The 18,438-nt window shown below is 39.9% G+C and overlaps 2 protein-coding genes across 2 annotated transcripts in view; both read left to right on the top strand.

Moving 5' to 3' along the window:
• Positions 1–16,159, top strand: part of LOC126281244 (U4/U6.U5 tri-snRNP-associated protein 2) — a 74,891-nt gene extending 58,732 nt beyond the window's left edge. Inside the window, exons 9-11 of the mRNA XM_049980034.1 lie at positions 8,128–8,263; positions 14,122–14,208; positions 14,960–16,159. Of these exons, the coding sequence (XP_049835991.1) occupies positions 8,128–8,263; positions 14,122–14,208; positions 14,960–15,013 (277 nt within the window). The 3' untranslated portion in view covers positions 15,014–16,159. The remainder of the gene's footprint in view (positions 1–8,127; positions 8,264–14,121; positions 14,209–14,959) is intronic.
• A 1,661-nt stretch (positions 16,160–17,820) lies between these two features.
• The window catches only part of LOC126287825 (gamma-aminobutyric acid receptor subunit pi-like), a 190,739-nt gene continuing 190,121 nt past the window's right edge, over positions 17,821–18,438 (top strand). The window contains exon 1 of the mRNA XM_049984891.1: positions 17,821–17,854. Within this exon, the coding sequence (XP_049840848.1) occupies positions 17,821–17,854 (34 nt within the window). The remainder of the gene's footprint in view (positions 17,855–18,438) is intronic.

Consider the following 18,438-nt stretch of genomic DNA (forward strand, 5'->3'; position numbering starts at 1 on the left):
CCTCACAATCACCTTCTAATCAAATTGCCTGCCTATGGGGTATTGCCTCGTGTTTGCAATTGGATTTTGATTCCCAGCCAGAAAGGTTACATTTCACAGTAATGGGAATACATCGAGTACAAAAGAAATGGTATATAGTGTTCTTCAAGGAAGTGTTATAGGCTTTCCACTGTTCCTAATGTTTATAAACGATTTAGGAGAGTAACCTCCTTAGATTGTTTGTAGATGAGCAGTCATTTACCGTCTAGTGAAGGAATCAGAAGATCAAAACAAATTCTAAAAGGAAAACTTATGAAAAGAATAACTTGCTACTCACCGTAAAATGGCACATTGAGTTCCCGACAAGCACAATGAAAAGATTGTCACACACCAAGCTTTCAGCCAAAGCCCTCTGCAGAGCAGAAAAGAAAACAATCACACATTCACACAAGCAGGTAGATCTCGTGCATGTGTGGCCACTACTCCGGCTGCTCTGGACGAACTCTCAAATGTTGTGTTAAATGAAAGCAGCAATCTGAAGTGGGGCAGGGAAGGGAGAATGATAGCTGAATACAGGTGGGGGGAGAGAACCGTGCTGTCTGACAGGGTGTGCAGGGACTAGATGGTGTCAGGACAATGTTGCCAGAGGGAGTGTTGGGTTGCTGTAGAGGAGGCATGTGGGAGCAGAAAAGGAGGGGAGCAGAGAGGGAAAAAGACTGCTAATTGCATTGACGGAGAGCGGCACATAATGAAGGTGAGGCAGCTTGAAGTGGAAGGAGATTATAGGGCAGAGGGGGTGGGGGGTGTGGGGACAGTAAGCTTTAATAGGTTGAGGCTGAGATAATTTCAGAGCAGAGAATGTGTTGTAAGGATAACTCCCATCTGCACCGTTCAGAAAACCTGGTAGTGGAGGGTAGGATCCAGATGGTCAGATTTGTGAAGCAGCCATTAAAATAAAGCATGTTATGTCTAGCTGCATGTTGTGCCACAGGTCGATCCACTTTGCTCTTGGGCACAGTTTGGTGGTGGCCATTTATCCTAAGATGACAGCTATTTGGAAGTTATATCAATATAAAAAGTTGTGCAGTGATAGCAGCAGATCTGGTATATGACACAGCTGCTTTGACAGGTAATCCAGCCTCTGATGGATTAGGATAAGCCTGGCACAGGACTGGAAGATGAAGTGCTGGGTGGATGGATAAGGCAGGCCTTGCACAGGGATATGGGATATAATGATGGACTAGGATGTTGTTGAGGTTGGGTGGGCAATGGAACAAAACTTTTAGAGGAGTGGGAAGAATTTCAGGGGATGATAATAGATACAAGACCTGATGAAGGATGTGGTTCAGTTGTTCCAGTCCAGGGTGGTGTTGGGTGGCGAAGGGGTTTTCCTTTGTTGCTGGTTCTTGGGGATGGGGGGATGCAGCAAGGAAAATCTGTTTGCATACTAGGTCTGGGACATAGTGTCTGTGTATGAAGGCCTTTTCGAGGATGAAGTTAATAAGGTATCTGAGGAATGAGATAGTGGGTTTGGAGTCTGAAGGTTGTTGGAAGAGTTAGTATTCAGTACTGGGAAGACCATGGTCATGAGTGATAATAGTGTATGGGAAAGTAGCATCAATAGGAATGAGTAGTGATCAGGGAGGCAAAGGGGATCAGTGAAGGAACTGGTGGTGTCTTTGATGTGGGCTGCTAGATTTTAAGCAATTGGTTGGAGGGTGTTTGTCAGTGAATACCAAAATTCTATCAGTGGTGACACAATAACCAGCTACAATGGAGTGTCAAGGATTGCTGGTCTGTGGATTATTTTGGGGAGCATGTAGAAGGTGGGTGTGTAAAGTGTCACATGAGGGGGGGGGGGGGGGTGAGGAGGAAAATGTATTCAGGGGAGAGGTTCGGGGAAGGGCCTAAGGCTAAGAAGCATGTAGGACTTTTGGAATGGGATCACTCTGACAGATTTTATAGGCAGAGAAAATTGATAGAGGCTTTCCACCAGGTAGTCACTTTTCTGCAGGTAAGATGATTGGATGAGGATTTATTTTGAGGCTGTGTATGGCTGTCCTTCCTTCTACTGAAAGGTTGGTATTCTTATAAAGGAACTTGGGGATGGATTGTGAGGCCTAGTTGGAGGTAAGCAATTCCTGGAAGGTGACCAGGGGGTGGTTAGGTGGGGGAGGGGCGGGGCTGGAGGATCATGATTGAATGCTGATGTGAACTGGGAGAGGCAGGGTTCAATGTTGGGAATAAGTTGGCTTTGGGTGGAGGGGTTGGTGGCAAAGAAGTGTTTTCATTGCAGAGATCGGGAGAAGAGGAGCGGGTATTTGAGAAGTCCAACATGGTTAAATTTGGGTGTAGGGCTGAAATGAGTGAGGTTTTTTGATAGGGTTGGAACTTCTGGGGGGCTGGAGATTTTGGTGGAAAGATTAACAACAGTGTTCCATGATTGTTTCAGCTCTGAGTTTGGGTGGCAGAGTGTTGGTAGAGTGTTTTGAGGGATGTGACAAGTTGAGGTCAGGCATGCATGGTCTGCACGCTAAGAGGGGTTGGCAATCAGGAACACTGAGGATAGGATAGGAGTTGAATAGTGAAAGGAGGCAATAGGATGTCAGCAAGTTGGATAATAGTGGTGGTGTCTGAAATGCTTTTCCAGGAGCTGAAGAGCAAGGGATTGAGTTTCAGAGATGTGATGTATGTACAGGGTGGCACAGGGGAACGGGAAATTTTGAACATTACAGTTGGCAGCACTGTAGCGCCGGCGGATGTTCGAAACTTTGCACAATTGATGTGAACGCGTTGCCATTTAGTAATCATGGAGAATTGGACTGGTGTGGAACGTGCAGTAGCTGTGACAGCGTTTTACAAAAATGGTGATAGTGCGACTGCCGCGCAGAGAACATTTCGACAGCATTACCAGCTTGGACATCATGGATGTGTCCAATCTGCACATGCGATTACTACATGGATGCGTAATTGTCAAGAAACAGGATCTGCCTTGAAAAAGAAACTTCCAGGTGGCATTCCAACGGTACGTACCCCAGAAATCATTGCAGCTGCTAGACCTGCAATCGAGAGAAGTCCTCGCCATCCCGTTCGACAGCATGCATCTTCGCTAGGGATTAAGCGATGAAGCTTACAAAGAATACTGCACGAATTAGACTTCCATCCCTATAAGTTGCAGATTGTGCAACACTTACATGAACAACACCCAGCGTCACGTATGGAGTTTAGTAGCCAGATATTGGCTAAAATCAACGAGGACGTGAATTTCCTTGATAACTTATGGATATCAGACGAAGCCCATTTCCACCTGAACGGATTCGTGAACAAACAGAATTTTCGTTATTGGGCACAGGACAATTCTTGTGAGTTTCACCAGCGACCACTACATAGAGCCAAGGTCACAATATGGTGTGCTGTATCATGTCATGGTGTTATCGGCCTTTATTTTTTTGAACGTGAGGATGGTAGTGCAGTGACAGTAACATCTGCTCGATATGTTGAAATGCTTCAAACATTCTTTACACTGAGACTGTACGAGCTTAATCTTAACGTCGAAAACATGTGGTTTCAGCAGGATGGGGCCACGTCATACACTGCTCTACAATCAATGGCAGCAGTTCGTCAGTTGTTTGGAAGACCCATTATTTCACGTAATGGTGACATTGCTTGGCCTGCGAGATCCCCTGATAAGATCAGTGTGTGCGACTTCTTAAAGGCAAGATGTACCGTACACGTCCTGCAACAATCCATGAACTGTAGGAGAACATTGAAAACGAAATCACTGCCATTCCCCAAGATTTTATGGACTGTGCAGATCAGACTTATCCTTACAATACATTCTTTGCCACCAAAATCCTCCTGGCTTCAACTTATGATAACATACTGTACCCACAGCCTCCACCAAACAATTTATGCTTCCTCTGCGGCAGGGGTAAAATACAGGGAGCGAAAGGCTATTTACAATTTGTACAGAAACCAGATGGCAGTTATAAGAGTCGAGGGACATGAAAGGGAAGCAGTGGTGGGGAAGGGAGTGAGACAGGGCTGTAGTCTATCCCCGATGTTATTCAATCTGTATATTGAGCAAGCAGTGAAGGAAACAAAAGAAAAATTCGGAGTGGGTATTAAAGTCCATGGAGAAGAAATAAAAACTTTGAGGTTCACCGATGACATCGTAATTCTGTCAGAGACAGCAAAGGACTTGGAAGAGCAGTTGAACGGAATGGATAGTGTCTTGAAAGGAGGATATAAGATGACCATCAACAAAAGCAAAACGAGGATAATGGAATGTAGTCGAATTAAGTCGGGTGATGCTGAGGGAATTAGATTAGGAAGTGAGCCACTTAAAGTAGTAAAGGAGTTTTGCTATTTGGGGAGCAAAATAACTGATGATGGTCGAAGTAGAGAGGATATAAAATGCAGACTGGCAATGGCAAGAAAAGCGTTTCTGAAGAAGAGAAGTTTGTTAACATCGAGTATAGATTTAAGTGTCAGAAAGTCGTTTCTGAAAGTATTCGTAAGGAGTGTAGCTATGTATGTGAAACATGGACTATAAATAGTTTGGACAAGAAGAGAATAGAAGCTTTCGAAATGTGGTGCTACAGAAGAATGCTGAAGATTAGATGGGTAGATCACATAACTAATGAGGAAGTATTGAATCGGATTGGGGAGAAGAGAAGTTTGTGGCACAACTTGACCAGAAGAAGGCATTGGTTGGTAGGACATGTTCTGAGGCATCAAGGGATCACCAATTTAGTATTAGAGGGCAGCGTGGAGGGTAAAAATCGTAGAGGGAGACCAAGAGATGACTACACTAAGCAGATTCAGAAGGATGTAGGTTGCAGTAGGTACTGGGAGATGAAGAAGCTTGCACAGGATAGAGTAGCATGGAGAGCTGCATCAAAGCAGTTTCATGACTGAAGACCACAACAACAACAACAACTGTGAGATAACCTCCTACTAATTCATGTCCCCTAACCCTCATTGTGATGCTCTCCTCCAAAGCACCTACCAGTCTTTTCCCCTCTCTGCTACTCTCCTTTTCTGTTCCATGCCCTCCACCCTTCCTCCTCACAGCCTCCTAAGACTGCCACTACAGCCTTGTCCTGCTGCTTTCCAGTCCCTGCACCCTCTGCCAGTCAGTGCGGTTCGTGGTTTGCTGTCCCTCCATTTCCCCAACCCTACCCATTCACTGCAATCCCTTCCCCTTCCCTGCCCCACTCCCACTTGATGCTTTCATTGAACCCAACAGTTGCAGTCTGGCCAGAGTGGCCAGGGATAGTGGTCATGTAAATGTGAAGTGTGCTTGCTTACGTGAATGTACGTGTGTGTTTTACTTTCTTTTCTGAAGGAAGCTTGGTGTACAATAGACTTTTTGTTTTGCGTGTCTACAAATCATCATATCCTCTTTAGGGTGAGTAGCAGTACATCCTTTTCATAATTGTTGAAATTCCAACCAGGACTTTCCATTGCTTAAATTCTAAAACAAACCAGCCACAGGACTAGCACTCCGAGGGTTCTGTATGAACTTAATTGTGTATATAGATAGCTCATCTATAGGTTTCGATGAGAGAGTTTGCAAGTATCAAAATGTGTGACATAAATGGCAGTATCTTTTTATTGCACTAGAGTAGATACTTAAATTTTTTACACTGCCAACATAAATTTTAACTTGATATCTTCCTGAGAAAAGAGGTCTTCACAGATAGACAGACAGACAGACAGACAGACAGATGGACAACAAAGTGATCCTACAATGGTTCAGTATTTACCGATTGATCTGTGGAACCCTAAAAAGTATTAAAAGGAATTCATTACATTTTGGTTACAGATGACTCACACAAACTTAATGATTGTTGAATCAGCTAAATACCTAGGAATTACAGTTACGAAAACTTTAATTGGAACCACCATGTATAAAATCTTGTGTAGAAATTGAACCAAAGACTGTGTTTTATTGGCAGTGTATTTAGAAGATACAGCAAAACTATTAAAGGGAATGCCTACATCGTGCTTGTCCATCCTCTTCTAGTGCACTGCTGTGGGGTATGGGGTCCTTACTAGATAGGATGGACAGCAGACATGTGAAAATAATTGGTTGACTACCATCTGCTTAAGGAGAGATGACCGCTGTAATTGAATAAGAGAAATCATAGTTTGCACGGAAAGATTTAGGTGTTAACCTTCCCCACATGCTGTTTGAGAGTGGAACAGTCAAGAAGTAGTCTGAGAGTGGTTTGCCAAGCATTTAAATTTGAATTGCAGGGTAGCCAAGTGGATGTAGAACACTCATTGGTGTGAGCAACATTTGGGAAGGAATTGCTCTTGTCTTTTTCAAATGAAATGTCCATGCATTTGCTGTAAGAGGTTTAGGAAAACTGTGGATAGCCAGATGAGGTAATGGACCATCATTCTCCTAAATGTGAGTCCTGTATCTTCATTAATCTGTGGACATTCACACATTCTTGATAGTCCAAGAGCACAAGTTATTGAATATGTTGTTTGTGGTATAGAAGGTACTGGTTTCCTTAAGAATGTGATGAACAATACACATCTGGCCTCCATACCTCATTAGGAATATTTTTAATGTTAATGAGGGAACTTTCTCTACCACAAATGACATGCTCTTCTTTCCTCTAATTAACTGGAACATAGTCCCCCTGTCCACTCCCAAGTGACATGATGAAATTCCACCTCTCAGTGTCTTATTGGAGATCTTAACCACCCATATTAACTTTTACTTTTAAGGGACAAGATGATTCTCTTTTTTTCATAAGGGGATGTAAGATGAATTTTTATTTCATTACATGACTTTTGTTTCACTCATTTGGTCTATGATTTTGCTTTCACTTCTGAACTATTTGCACCAATTTTTGAAAGAGTAATAGCTGCTACACATGAATTGTCTTTTACAATTCTTTCATTTCTTTAACAGAGACAGTGCTATCTTCTTTATGAAAATATGTGCATACTCCTAGACTTTTTTTTACAAATGTTCTTAATATGTTTCAATACTGTTTATGGTATGAAAGTATTTGTGCATACTGTAATTACTTTTTGTGGCTGTCACTTTTTAGATGTGAAGATACTTTTATACCTGTTGTGATATAAGATATGTTTAATGAGTTCCCACTATTACTCTTAGTTATCTTTTTAGCAGACCAACTTTAAAAAATGGATTCACACTCATTAAGCAATATGTTGAAATAAGAGCTAGCATTAGGTTAATTGTAAACTTCACCCCAATGAATAATTTTAAAGCTTTCTTTAAAATCTTCAGTAGTTTTGTCATTAGTTAGCCTTACTGTTTTCTTTGAATGTTTCTGAACCTTCCATGGAACAAAGTTTTGTATTATGACTAAGTGGGCTGTGTGAACTGACAATCCATTTACCACGGAATAGGCATTTGCTTCTTTAACTTCTTCTGACTGTACAAATACATTATTTATAGGGCTACTACTATCTCGAGGAACTTATATTGGAAAATTTATGACTGATACTGCATTATAAGTGGCCAGCACTTGTGGATAACTTTTTCTGTTAGATTCTGTGAAGAAATTTACATCAGAATCACTGCAAATTAATAATCCTATCTTTCGTTTAAAATGTTTCATGAAAATTTCCCAGAAAACTCAGTGGAGACCTGTATACTTTAACAATCACAAGTATTACATTTCCCAGTGTTAACACTCAAGCAAGTGCTTCCATATCCTGACTACACAATGTTTACATATTTCTACATTTTTATATTTATGTTGTAATAAGTTAAAAGCATGTTCTGTACTAATGCAAGCAGAAATTAAACTTGGAAACCCATCTTTTATGGGTTGTGCTTTTTCTGTTTGAGTGTTCCTTGTGAAAAGGAACTAATGCCAGTTTCAACTAATGAGATTTGCATTAAATTCCTGGCCTCAGCAAAATGCAGATGTCTGTGTCTGAATCCAGTGGGGAATGTGGTTTTAACTTGTGACAAATAATTATCACAAGGAATACTTTGCTGGAGGTCAAGATATTTTATCTTAATTATATATTTCAAAGTAAAATAATTGTAATTTGTTGAAACATTTTTCCTTTGTTTTATGTGATGTGATTGTTGGTGCACGATATATACACATTTTTTTTATGATTATTGAAATGGTGTGTTTCCAGGAATGTTGATTTTGGAGATATTCTTACTCCAGAAGTCAAGGAGAAGTATAACAACACAATATATGATCTGGTGGCAAATATTGTGCATGATGGTGAACCAGGCAAAGGCACATACAGAGTACATGTGCTGCACAAGGTATGTAAGGATTGTTTTAGAGGTACAATATGTTTACAGTTACTTCCATTGTGTAATTATTGTTTTTTATCTTCTTAAATCAACATATAAATTTGGGAAAAATCTTTCCATTTAATTACAAAATGAAAACAAAGTTTTCTAGCTATCCACTGGCTTTCACCCACCTAAACACCAACAAGTAGCAACTGCAAATACATTCCAAATAGGGCTTGGTATACTATTTAGAGAAAAAGTAATTTTTTCCGTAAAAACACGTTACATGTACCAGAAATATGAATAGATGTAAGGATTCAGGATGGTTTACTGAAACACTTGATCACTGGTAATAAAACTCTGTGTCATAGCTGCTTTCATGTCATTATTACTATTGGCAAAAATGCAAACAAAAGATAGTTTCAAATAACTAAAGATGTAAGGAGTGTTGAATATTACGCCACAAAAATCTACAGGTAGCTATTTGAATGGAATCACCTACTATACTAGTTCTGAAATCCTTTTTTGTGTGTGTTCCCCTGCCGCTGCTTGGTAAGTAGAGTTTTTATCTGTCCATTTACATTACATTATCAATAACTGGTTATTTTCATTGTTATAATGTAGATTGTTTTTTATTAAAAACTCAGTTTAAAAGGTGTCACTGTATTTTTAATGAAGAGTGGAATCAGTTTGGGATGTTTATAATCAAAAGTCAAAATTGTTATTAGAATTTTTAGTACCTCTTAATATGGGTGCTTTTGTAAAGATGGTTTACACACGTGAGAGTGCAAAGGTTCCAAAAATATTTTCTAACTTTTTGATTGCCACCTGCGTGGTTGTCTTAAGAGGGGCAACCATGAAATAAAACTACTGAATGCATATAAACACATATTTCCCATCTTTGATCTAGGCGATGGCCCTACGAAGTCAACATACGTTTCAATGGTCTTAAGACACAAGACCCTGTTTTGCTGACTTGGCTTGTTAAGGGGACGTACTTGTCAACTTGCTACTCTTTTACTTATTTTGCTATTCATCTGTGATCAAATAAGCTGCCATCTAATTTTTACTCTTGTTTTTCAAAACCCTGTAAATGACTCCCCCCCCCCCCCCCTCCAAGAGACTCATTAAAATACTTAAAAAAGATAGGAACCATTTCTCTGGGTACTACAGTCTTAAGCTCCCCATTCCCCCAGGCCTTACAGCAAATACCCTGTCCTTTGAAACATATGGTTGAACAGATGCCCCTTTCTAGAATCTTCCTTTGATCTCCCTAATGTACTCATTGCTTTCCTGGAACCAGATATATTATGGAAAAGTTGAAATATCTGAGCCCTATGGAAGTTACCGGCCAATTTGTGCTCACTCCTTGCCCATGATTATCATCTCCTTCCATCCCCTCTTGCTCACTGAACATCCAACTCAACCGATCCACTATCGCTGATGACCGCACAAAAGTTTCTCTTTAGATTTGCCTGCAATTATTTGTAACAGTATTAAACATTGAAACAATAACTATTTTCAGAAGCAATTTCTTTTTTTTTTTAAAAAAAAAACAATATTATAATTCTGAAACAAACCTTAGAAAGGACTCAACCACATTTTCATTAAATCAATGAACTTCACAATTTACTAAAGCAACCATAACTTTTATCTTACAAAAAATTTCAGTGGTGTTTACTTAACACATTTATTAAGTTAGTTCCTCTCTTACCCTGACTTATGAGGCCTACATAAACATAGAACAAGTCAGTATCAAGTTAACAGTTTCACACTTTAGAAGAGAAACTATAGCACTATATGTTAATGGTTGCTGAGTAGTACATAATCCAAGCTGGAACATAACTTCTCTTTTTTATAAATGGCTTGGCATGCCCTGGGGCATTAGTCCATGTCAGTCCACAGAAATACAATACTCTCTCGGCTCCTACACCTGTAGCAAATATTGAATCAACACAACAGCTGAATTTCAATTCAGGCATGCGTCTTCCAGGGACACTTTATATGCATGCTGTCTACCATAAGCCACTGTGTCTCCCATGCGAGCCACTGACTGATCTGACCAGCCCTTAGTAAACAGACAGTGGTAGTCTAAACCTGCACCCCGCTTGTGTTAACCAGTGTACTGTCTTCCGTGTTGTCAGAAAAACTGTTACATATGCTGCTACCAACTTCTTTCTCTTTCCCAAAGCTCACTCGTTCATGCAGATAAATCAGTTTGAATCAGAGTTGTTCCCCTACATTGGGACAAGGAAATCTTGCCAACTTGGTTCGGCTGTTGCCAACCTAGATAAAAATGCACTGATAAAAATACCGTACATGGCACACCACAAACAAGGGTGGCACAAAAGATGTACCTGTAACATTTGCTAATGCTTTCATGGCCTGTAATGTTGCTGCCATTTGCTTTTGACAACCCTGCTAGGTTTGTGTTAGCAGTTGCTGCATGGTTGAAGACTCACACGCTTGACTAATCACAAAATGTTCAAAGTCTGATTTGCAAATGACACAGGTCATAAGTAGTTCTTAGAGATAACAAATGAGCTCTGTAAACTTACTTTAAACTCACCTGCTAGGTCCTATGATATCATCTCTGAACTTACCATCTCTGTATACTTGGAAACTCGTCGTGCCAATCTCTGCTGCTGCCCATGTAACTGTCAACACAACACTTGAGTCTGTTGCCAGGTATAAGTGTACTATACCAGCATGGAAAAGAGAGACATACAAGAGTTTTGTGGGTATAACCGAAGACTCTTGGCATTACTACTACACACACAACAGTTGGGCATGACAATTATTCTACATATTACAACTTAGGATCCCACACCGCAGTTTTCTGTCTGTATGTGAAAGCTAATCTCAGGAACTAGTGTAGGGGCTGTGATATTCTTTCAGCTACAGACTAATTCACAAAGAAGATTTGTGTATATACTTTACCACCACTATGCCAGACAAATTGTCTGGCCATCGATATTTAGTGCCACCCATGCAAATCCAGGGCAGCTTGCTGGTTGTTTACTAATACTGTAGATCCTGTAGACACACACAAACAAACACTCTCTCTCTCTCTCTCTCTCTCTCTCTCTCTCTCTCTCTCTCTCTCTCTCTCTACAGCAATCTGTCTGGTTTTACATATGTGGCCAAATGACTTGTCTTGTGTAACGGTAATATATAGGGTGATTACGTGATGGTGTTACAAAAAAATCCAGTAAATAAAGGCTATAAAATACATATGCTGAGAGCTATGGGCTCTTGTCCAGTAGAAGAGATGCATTTCACAGTAGTGAAGATGAACAAATGCCTGCTGCTCTTAAGGTGTAGGTTTTAGAGCTCATAGCTACTAGGCATTTTGTCTTCTTTTGGTCTGTACTGTCTCTTCCAAAAATATGTAAATCAAAGACAGTACAGTTGAAGAAATGTGTTTCATAATATTGAAGATGAACAGGTGCTCAGGCTCACACACACACACACACACACACACACACACACGTACACGTGTTTGTGTCCATGTGCACATAGGGGTACCACATGTGCTGGGTTGTGTGCGGGTTTGGGGACAGACGGACAGGAGCATATGTGCGCACGTGCTTTTGTTGTGTGTGTGTGTGTGTGTGTGTGTGTGTGTGTGTGTGTGTGTGTGTGTGTGTGTAATCTTATGGGACTTAACTGCTAAGGTCATCAGTCCCTTTTGTTGTTGTTGTTGTTGTTTTGTGTGTGTGTGTGTGTGTGTGTGTGTGTGTGTGTGTGTGTGTGTGTGTGTGTGTGTGTGTGTGTGTGGGCACACGCACGCAAAGAGAGTCTAACAATTATGTTGACAAACAAACACCTTCAACAAGTTACCGAATCTGTAATGACAGTACAAGAAAACAGGATACAAGGACGAGATGGTTTCTCTGAATGGTGGCTAAATATTAAAATAAATTTACAGTGATCTTCAAAAAATTACAGAAATCAACAATATGCTACATAACCCACTATTAGCATATAAACACAAGTTACCACTACAAAAAAAAAAAAAAAAAATTACACAAATTGAAGGAATTGACTTATTTGTATGTACTGGAAGTCTCATTCCATTAATATTTTAGATAGCATTCTACCTTGCGCAACCAGAGAGATTTCTTTAAAATGCTTGTTCCTAGCTACATGGCTTAAAAGCCAACCCAGCATCATTACAAGTAATGCAACAATGCTGTGTAGTTGGTTATCACAACTTTAAGAAATTGCTGAGAGATGATGGTCCGCCAACTACACATATCTAGGAGGCAGTTGGAAATAATGATTAAATTTAAATAACATTATGTCATAATATTATACATCTGAATAGTATCAAAATGAAGTAATATACATCACAAGTATTTAATAGATAATAGTCGCTTTGAACCAATTAAATGTCATCCACAAGCTATAGGTCCAGTTGACTGTGACACTTCATTAGAAACAAACCAGCAGCACAGAAGCTGCTCTCAGCAGATCCACTTGAGGCTTCTTAGATACACTTGCTTGGGAAGGTACTGTGTTTTTATGTTCTTTCTACTGTCTCTGCATCTTTATTGGTAGCTGGGACTGAGAAGTATGACAATAGCCTGCATCGTCCAGACTTCTTACATACCTCTGGAACTTCAATGGATGCTGCAGTTTTGATGGGCCTGACATATTTTCGTATGAACCATGAGTAACTAGATAGAATGGAGATTGCAGTTTGTAGCAACATTCACTTGTAATCATATTCCAACAGCTTAGAATTGTAGGCATATATAGTTGCCCAATCACCTGAAATATTTACCCACCTCTCTGAAAACATTATCTTTGTCTTCAGTGCTGAGCATCAAAACAAAATGATATAAGGGACACAAAAAAATTGCATTCTTATGGTACAAGTGCAGTTTAATCTTGTCAGTCCTTCTACCCGTGTAACTTTTGCATCTTAATTTAAGTATTGCCATGGCATCACTATCTAATTCATTAAGGCTCAAGTGCTCATCCAGAAGTTTACATTGCCAGAAAAATACCATATGTGGAGCTGGATAGTTGGGTCAAGTGTTCATCCAGAAGTTTACATTGCCAGAAAAATACCAAATGTAGAGCCGGATAGTTGCCTCATTCTAGATCATTACTAGCTTCCTTGAATGGCTTGAGGAATATGATAAGCTCATTTAGTGTCTGCTCATCTATATTCTGAAGTCTACTTAACTCTTTTTTTGGCATCTAGTTCTTATTGTTGATCAGAGTATCACATACTGAAACCAGCTTGTCTAACAGTATGTTCCATTAGACTTGGACCCCTTGTTTGAGTGATTTTGTGAGTCTCTTTGAAAGACACTCTCTTGCAATGTTCCACAAGTCAAACAATGGAAACTTCAGGTAGGAATATCAACAATGTAGGGACGATAGATGGCTACTTACCATAGAGAAGACAGGCACAATTAAAAGACACTTACACGAAGCTGTCAGTCACAGCCTGCATCACCAAAAGAGAAACACACACCATTCATACACACAAGGAAGCACTCCTCATGCACACATGGCTGCCGACTTTGGCAACTTGCGGCCTGAGCTGGTGGTGGCGGTCGTGTGTGCATGGGGTGTGCTTGCTTGTGCGCATATTTATTTTTTTCGCTGTGGCCGAAAGCTAATGTGTAAGTGTCATTTAGCTGTGCCTGTCTGCAACTTAAATGTGTCGTCTTCACGGTTAGTAATACTCTATCTTTTCCATACATTATTGATATATCAACTTGGAGTTTAAAGTACTGCGATGACAAGAACCATCTGAGTAGTGGTGTCACAGTGGTCGACAGTAATTTTGCCCCGTCTTCTCGGTTTTCATAATGATGATGGGTGGCAGCAGTACAGTCTCTCATGTATTTATGTTATCATTCCAGGGAAGTGGCAAGTGGTATGAGATGCAGGATCTTCATGTCACCGACATACTTCCACAGATGATCACATTGACCGAGGCATATATTCAGGTATTATGTCGTTTATTACAAGATCTGTTAACACTTTGGAGACTGTCCACTTAGAAGAATATTGAGCCTAGGAAACTTGCCATTTATGCTGTTATTTTCAGTGTTATTGGCACATATGTAATTGATGTATTTAAAGCATAATACACACTAAAATGGCTGAGCTTCAACATCTATTTTTAATATTTACTGTAACTCTTTGCTAGATTACAAACTGTAAAATAATCCTGACAGCAAATATAATCATCCTCCCAAGAAAAATGTGCGAGGTCAATTATTGAGCCATTTCTATTGTATTGAGCTTCCAAAATTTCCTGCTCACTCAACAAACATACCATATTTGTAGCAGAATTACAATAAACTGCAAAACCTAATGAGTACCAGCACAAAATTCAATCATTTTGGCTTAGCCATTCATGGCAGTAGTTGTTATGTTTGTTAATGTTTCTTTCGAAATAATTCTAAAAATTGGCAACAAAAGGTAGTACCAGCCAGTGGCAGGTCAGGAGCTGTCTGTATGTTGTTCTCATATGAAGTAAGTACAGTTTTTGAGCACTAGGCGGCTTGTGTCTCAAGCAAATTGCAGTCCAACCCAACATATACTCAGGCACGGTCATTTTTAAATAAAGTTGTGGCTCAAGCTATTCTTGGGCTTGGTTTCCAAAGTGTTAACAATGTTTCATTCCTAATGCTATGAGGTATTTACATTTATCTCACTCATACTCATTATGTAATTGATTTATTTTCATTTCAGATATATGAGCTCAGGAAGGATTTTAAAGATGATATGAAGATGGAGGTTGTATGACATAAGGCATCAAACACTGGCACATTTCATAAGTTTCCCAAGCAAGTACCTTACTGAAGAATTCTTAATGAGAGGAAAATGGCATGCAACAATTGTTCATTGAAATGCCAGAGTGACTTATGTAAATATTGTATTTATAACCTGACTGAAAAGTCCCTACTCCTCTACTACAAAAACTGTATACTGTGCAGCAAATGTCTGTTTGCACCGTCATTCTCTACCTTGTCTCTTGCCCGTGGGTAGGCTGGCAAGTGAAACTACTCATGTGGCACATCACCTCCAGTGCAGACACTCAAATGATGCCATCAAAAGACCACTGTATTAAAATTAAATATTTTAATGAAATTAATTTTCTAATTTATCACTTGTTTTTCATTTCCAAATTGGCCATTTGCTTTCCATTTTTTCTGTTCATTCTGATTCAGTGATTAAATGTCTCTGACCGATCTATAAATCCACGTATCCAGAGGTTGATCTGCATTTGTTATCAGAGTTTTTGTTGCCACTGGAATGCTTTGTGTATGTAAAAAATACTAAGTTGAAGTATGGTTCAGGTTACATATCTACTGTAACCAACTGCTGTCTTGTGGAAAAGAATGGCCCTATAAGAGGGCCATGCACAATGTCTTATGGCATCATATTGTGAGGTAACTTGTTACTGAGGAAAAAGAATGTTTATTGCACAGTGGTGTGCAATAAGGACAATGTGTGCCGTAAGTATAATATGTGCTATTTGGGCTATAATCTTATGAAGACTGTTCTTTAAAGAGTTAGTGATATTAAAAACAGCCTGATATTACATTTACTCCCTTATAAAGTTCATTGTCAATAGTCTATCTCAGTTTGAAAGCAACAGTAACATCCATAACTGTGATATTAGAAACAGAAATGATCTTCACTATCCTTCATTTAGCCTTAACATACAACAGAAAGGAGTGCTTATCTATCAAATGAGATAAAGAATGTAACAGATAATAAAATTAAGTAAATATGCAAATTAAAATCATATCTACTTGATAACTGATACTCTATAGAAATATTTGTGAATGTGTAATAATATTTAGTGTGAGAGGAGGGGGGATTGAAGACTGTTATGTAGAAATCAATGTATGTTAATTTATATTAAAAAATCATAGCTTAATACAATCATGTTGCCATAGTCCTTACTCAGAAAGTGTACTACTATTGTAAAACTGACCCATTCTGCATCATAGCTAGAAGTTGCAATTATGACCCATGGATATGCAGATAACTACCTACCAGAAACTGTGCTGTGGGTGTGACAGGTAATCAACTATCTACTTGCATGAATGGCCACTGTCAAACTGCAAACTTTACAGTCCATTTGCTGAACATGCTGCACACCACAACACAAATGACTTGAGTAGTTGCTTCTCTACACGTGCCATTCAGATGCTCCCTTCAAGCGAAAGTTTCTCTGAACTGCGCAGGTGGGAATTGATTCTCCAGCATATCCTGCATTCTCGGAATCCCCTCTCTCTCATATGCTTTAGCCATAAGAACTCCTTTCATCTAGTTGTGCAGCTCTTGTGTCCTTTGTCTTTCCCACTCTTGCCTCACACTATCCCATCTTTGCCTCATGTGCCTTTCCCTATTCTACCCTACACCAAACACTCAGGCAACTGCATTCTAATAATCAGTGTTGCCATGACTGTGCTAATGTGCTCTTTAGTGTGTGTGTGTGTGTGTGTGTGTGTGTGTGTGTGTGTGTGACATTCTTCCAGGAGAAGAGCCAGGGCTTGAAAAGTAGTTGCGGACTGGGGGATTGGCCATGTACTTAAAAAACAGTATTCAGTTTGAGTCAACAGACGTATCATGGCACTGCACTGAACAGATATTTGAATGTTGTGCAGGGGCAGTTGAATTTAGTGAAACTAAACATCTGATTCTTGTTGTTTATTGGTCCCCTAACTCTGACTTCTGAGCATTTCTGCTCAAGATAAGAGGTTTGTCGATTCACTTTATAGGAGGTATCAGAAATTAGTTATATGTGGTGACTTCAATCTTAATTTTGTATATTATGGTGCAAGAAAAAGGATTTTGGTAAATTTCCTGAATTCATATGCTCTGATGCAGACTGTGTTTTTTCCAACTAGGTTGCAGGGGAACAGTAGCACAGCCATAGACAATATTTTTATTCATTCTTCTTTACTAGTTAATAAAAGGATAAAAGGGTCAATGGCCTTTCAGACCATGATGCACCAATTTTAATATTAAAAGGCTTTTGTACTCAAATAAATGTCACATATAATTGCGAACTATGTAGGAAAGTTAATCCAACAGCATAGAGAGGTTTTTAAACCTCATCAAGGAACAAGAGTGGCAGGATGTTTATAGTGCTGATACCATAGATGACAAATATAATGATTTCCTTAACATATTTCTCATGCTCTTTGAGAGTTGCTTTCCATTAGAATGTTCTAAATGAGGTATTCTCCTCAGAGGGTCACACCTAGTGATTACGTGGCTGGCGACCACAGGGCCCTGAGCTGAGTCCTGGCATTGCTTCCACTTACTTATGCCAGGCTCCTCACTTTTATCTTTCCTATCTGGCCACCCTCAACCAGCTCTTGTTCTTTTCCGACCCTGACGCTATTAGGTTTCAAGGGCTAGGCGTCTTTCATTTTCCAACCTATACTTCTCATGCAGTGTCTGACCCGGAGCGGGCGGCTGCAAAAGGCGTCTGTATCCCATGTTAGGAGCGGCCTCCAGAACTGTGGAAGGCAACAGAATACCACCACAGATTATCTTCCCTGCATAATGCAGTCTCCATTTTATGCACAAAAATGGCTTCCTCTCATGTTAAATCAGTGTCCGGAGGTAAAGTTTACTTTACTTTTTCGTGTCCGGAGATTTGTTTCAAAGCCTTTCAGTCCAATGTAGGGCCAAGTCCAATGTTTCTTTCTTCTCAAGCCATAGTTCGTCAAGGGTACACCTTGTGGGGCAGATGGAACACTGTAGAAGGTGTTCCATATCCTGAACTTCACCACAGTCGCATTTGTGCTCTCCTTCATCCTTGAAGTCCCATTTGACTAGGTTTGCTTTAACTGGTGCTACACCTGTTCTGATGTGGTTCAGTGTTCTCCAAATCTTCCAGCTTGATGTACGGCTGCTGGGTATTTCTCGTGAGGCAGGGTAGTCCTTCGGAAGCTCATTCAATTCACTAGTGAGGAATCTCTTGCAGGATTTAAGTCTGCTACGTCCACATGAAGAACCATGCAGTGGGTGGCGCTCATCGAAAATCTGTTTAAATTTTTCTGTATGTTCGTGCGCAATTCTTCGGGATTCAGGAGATGAGAATCCAGCTGCTTTGTATATTTTCCCAAGTGGAGTGGGTTTCATGCATCCTGTAGTTAGCCTGCATGTTTCATTAAGGACTGTAGTGACTTTTTTGGCATGTGTGG

The sequence above is a fragment of the Schistocerca gregaria genome, chromosome 1 (genome assembly GCF_023897955.1).
Source record: "Schistocerca gregaria isolate iqSchGreg1 chromosome 1, iqSchGreg1.2, whole genome shotgun sequence".
In the NCBI taxonomy this organism is placed as follows: Eukaryota; Metazoa; Arthropoda; class Insecta; order Orthoptera; family Acrididae; genus Schistocerca; species Schistocerca gregaria.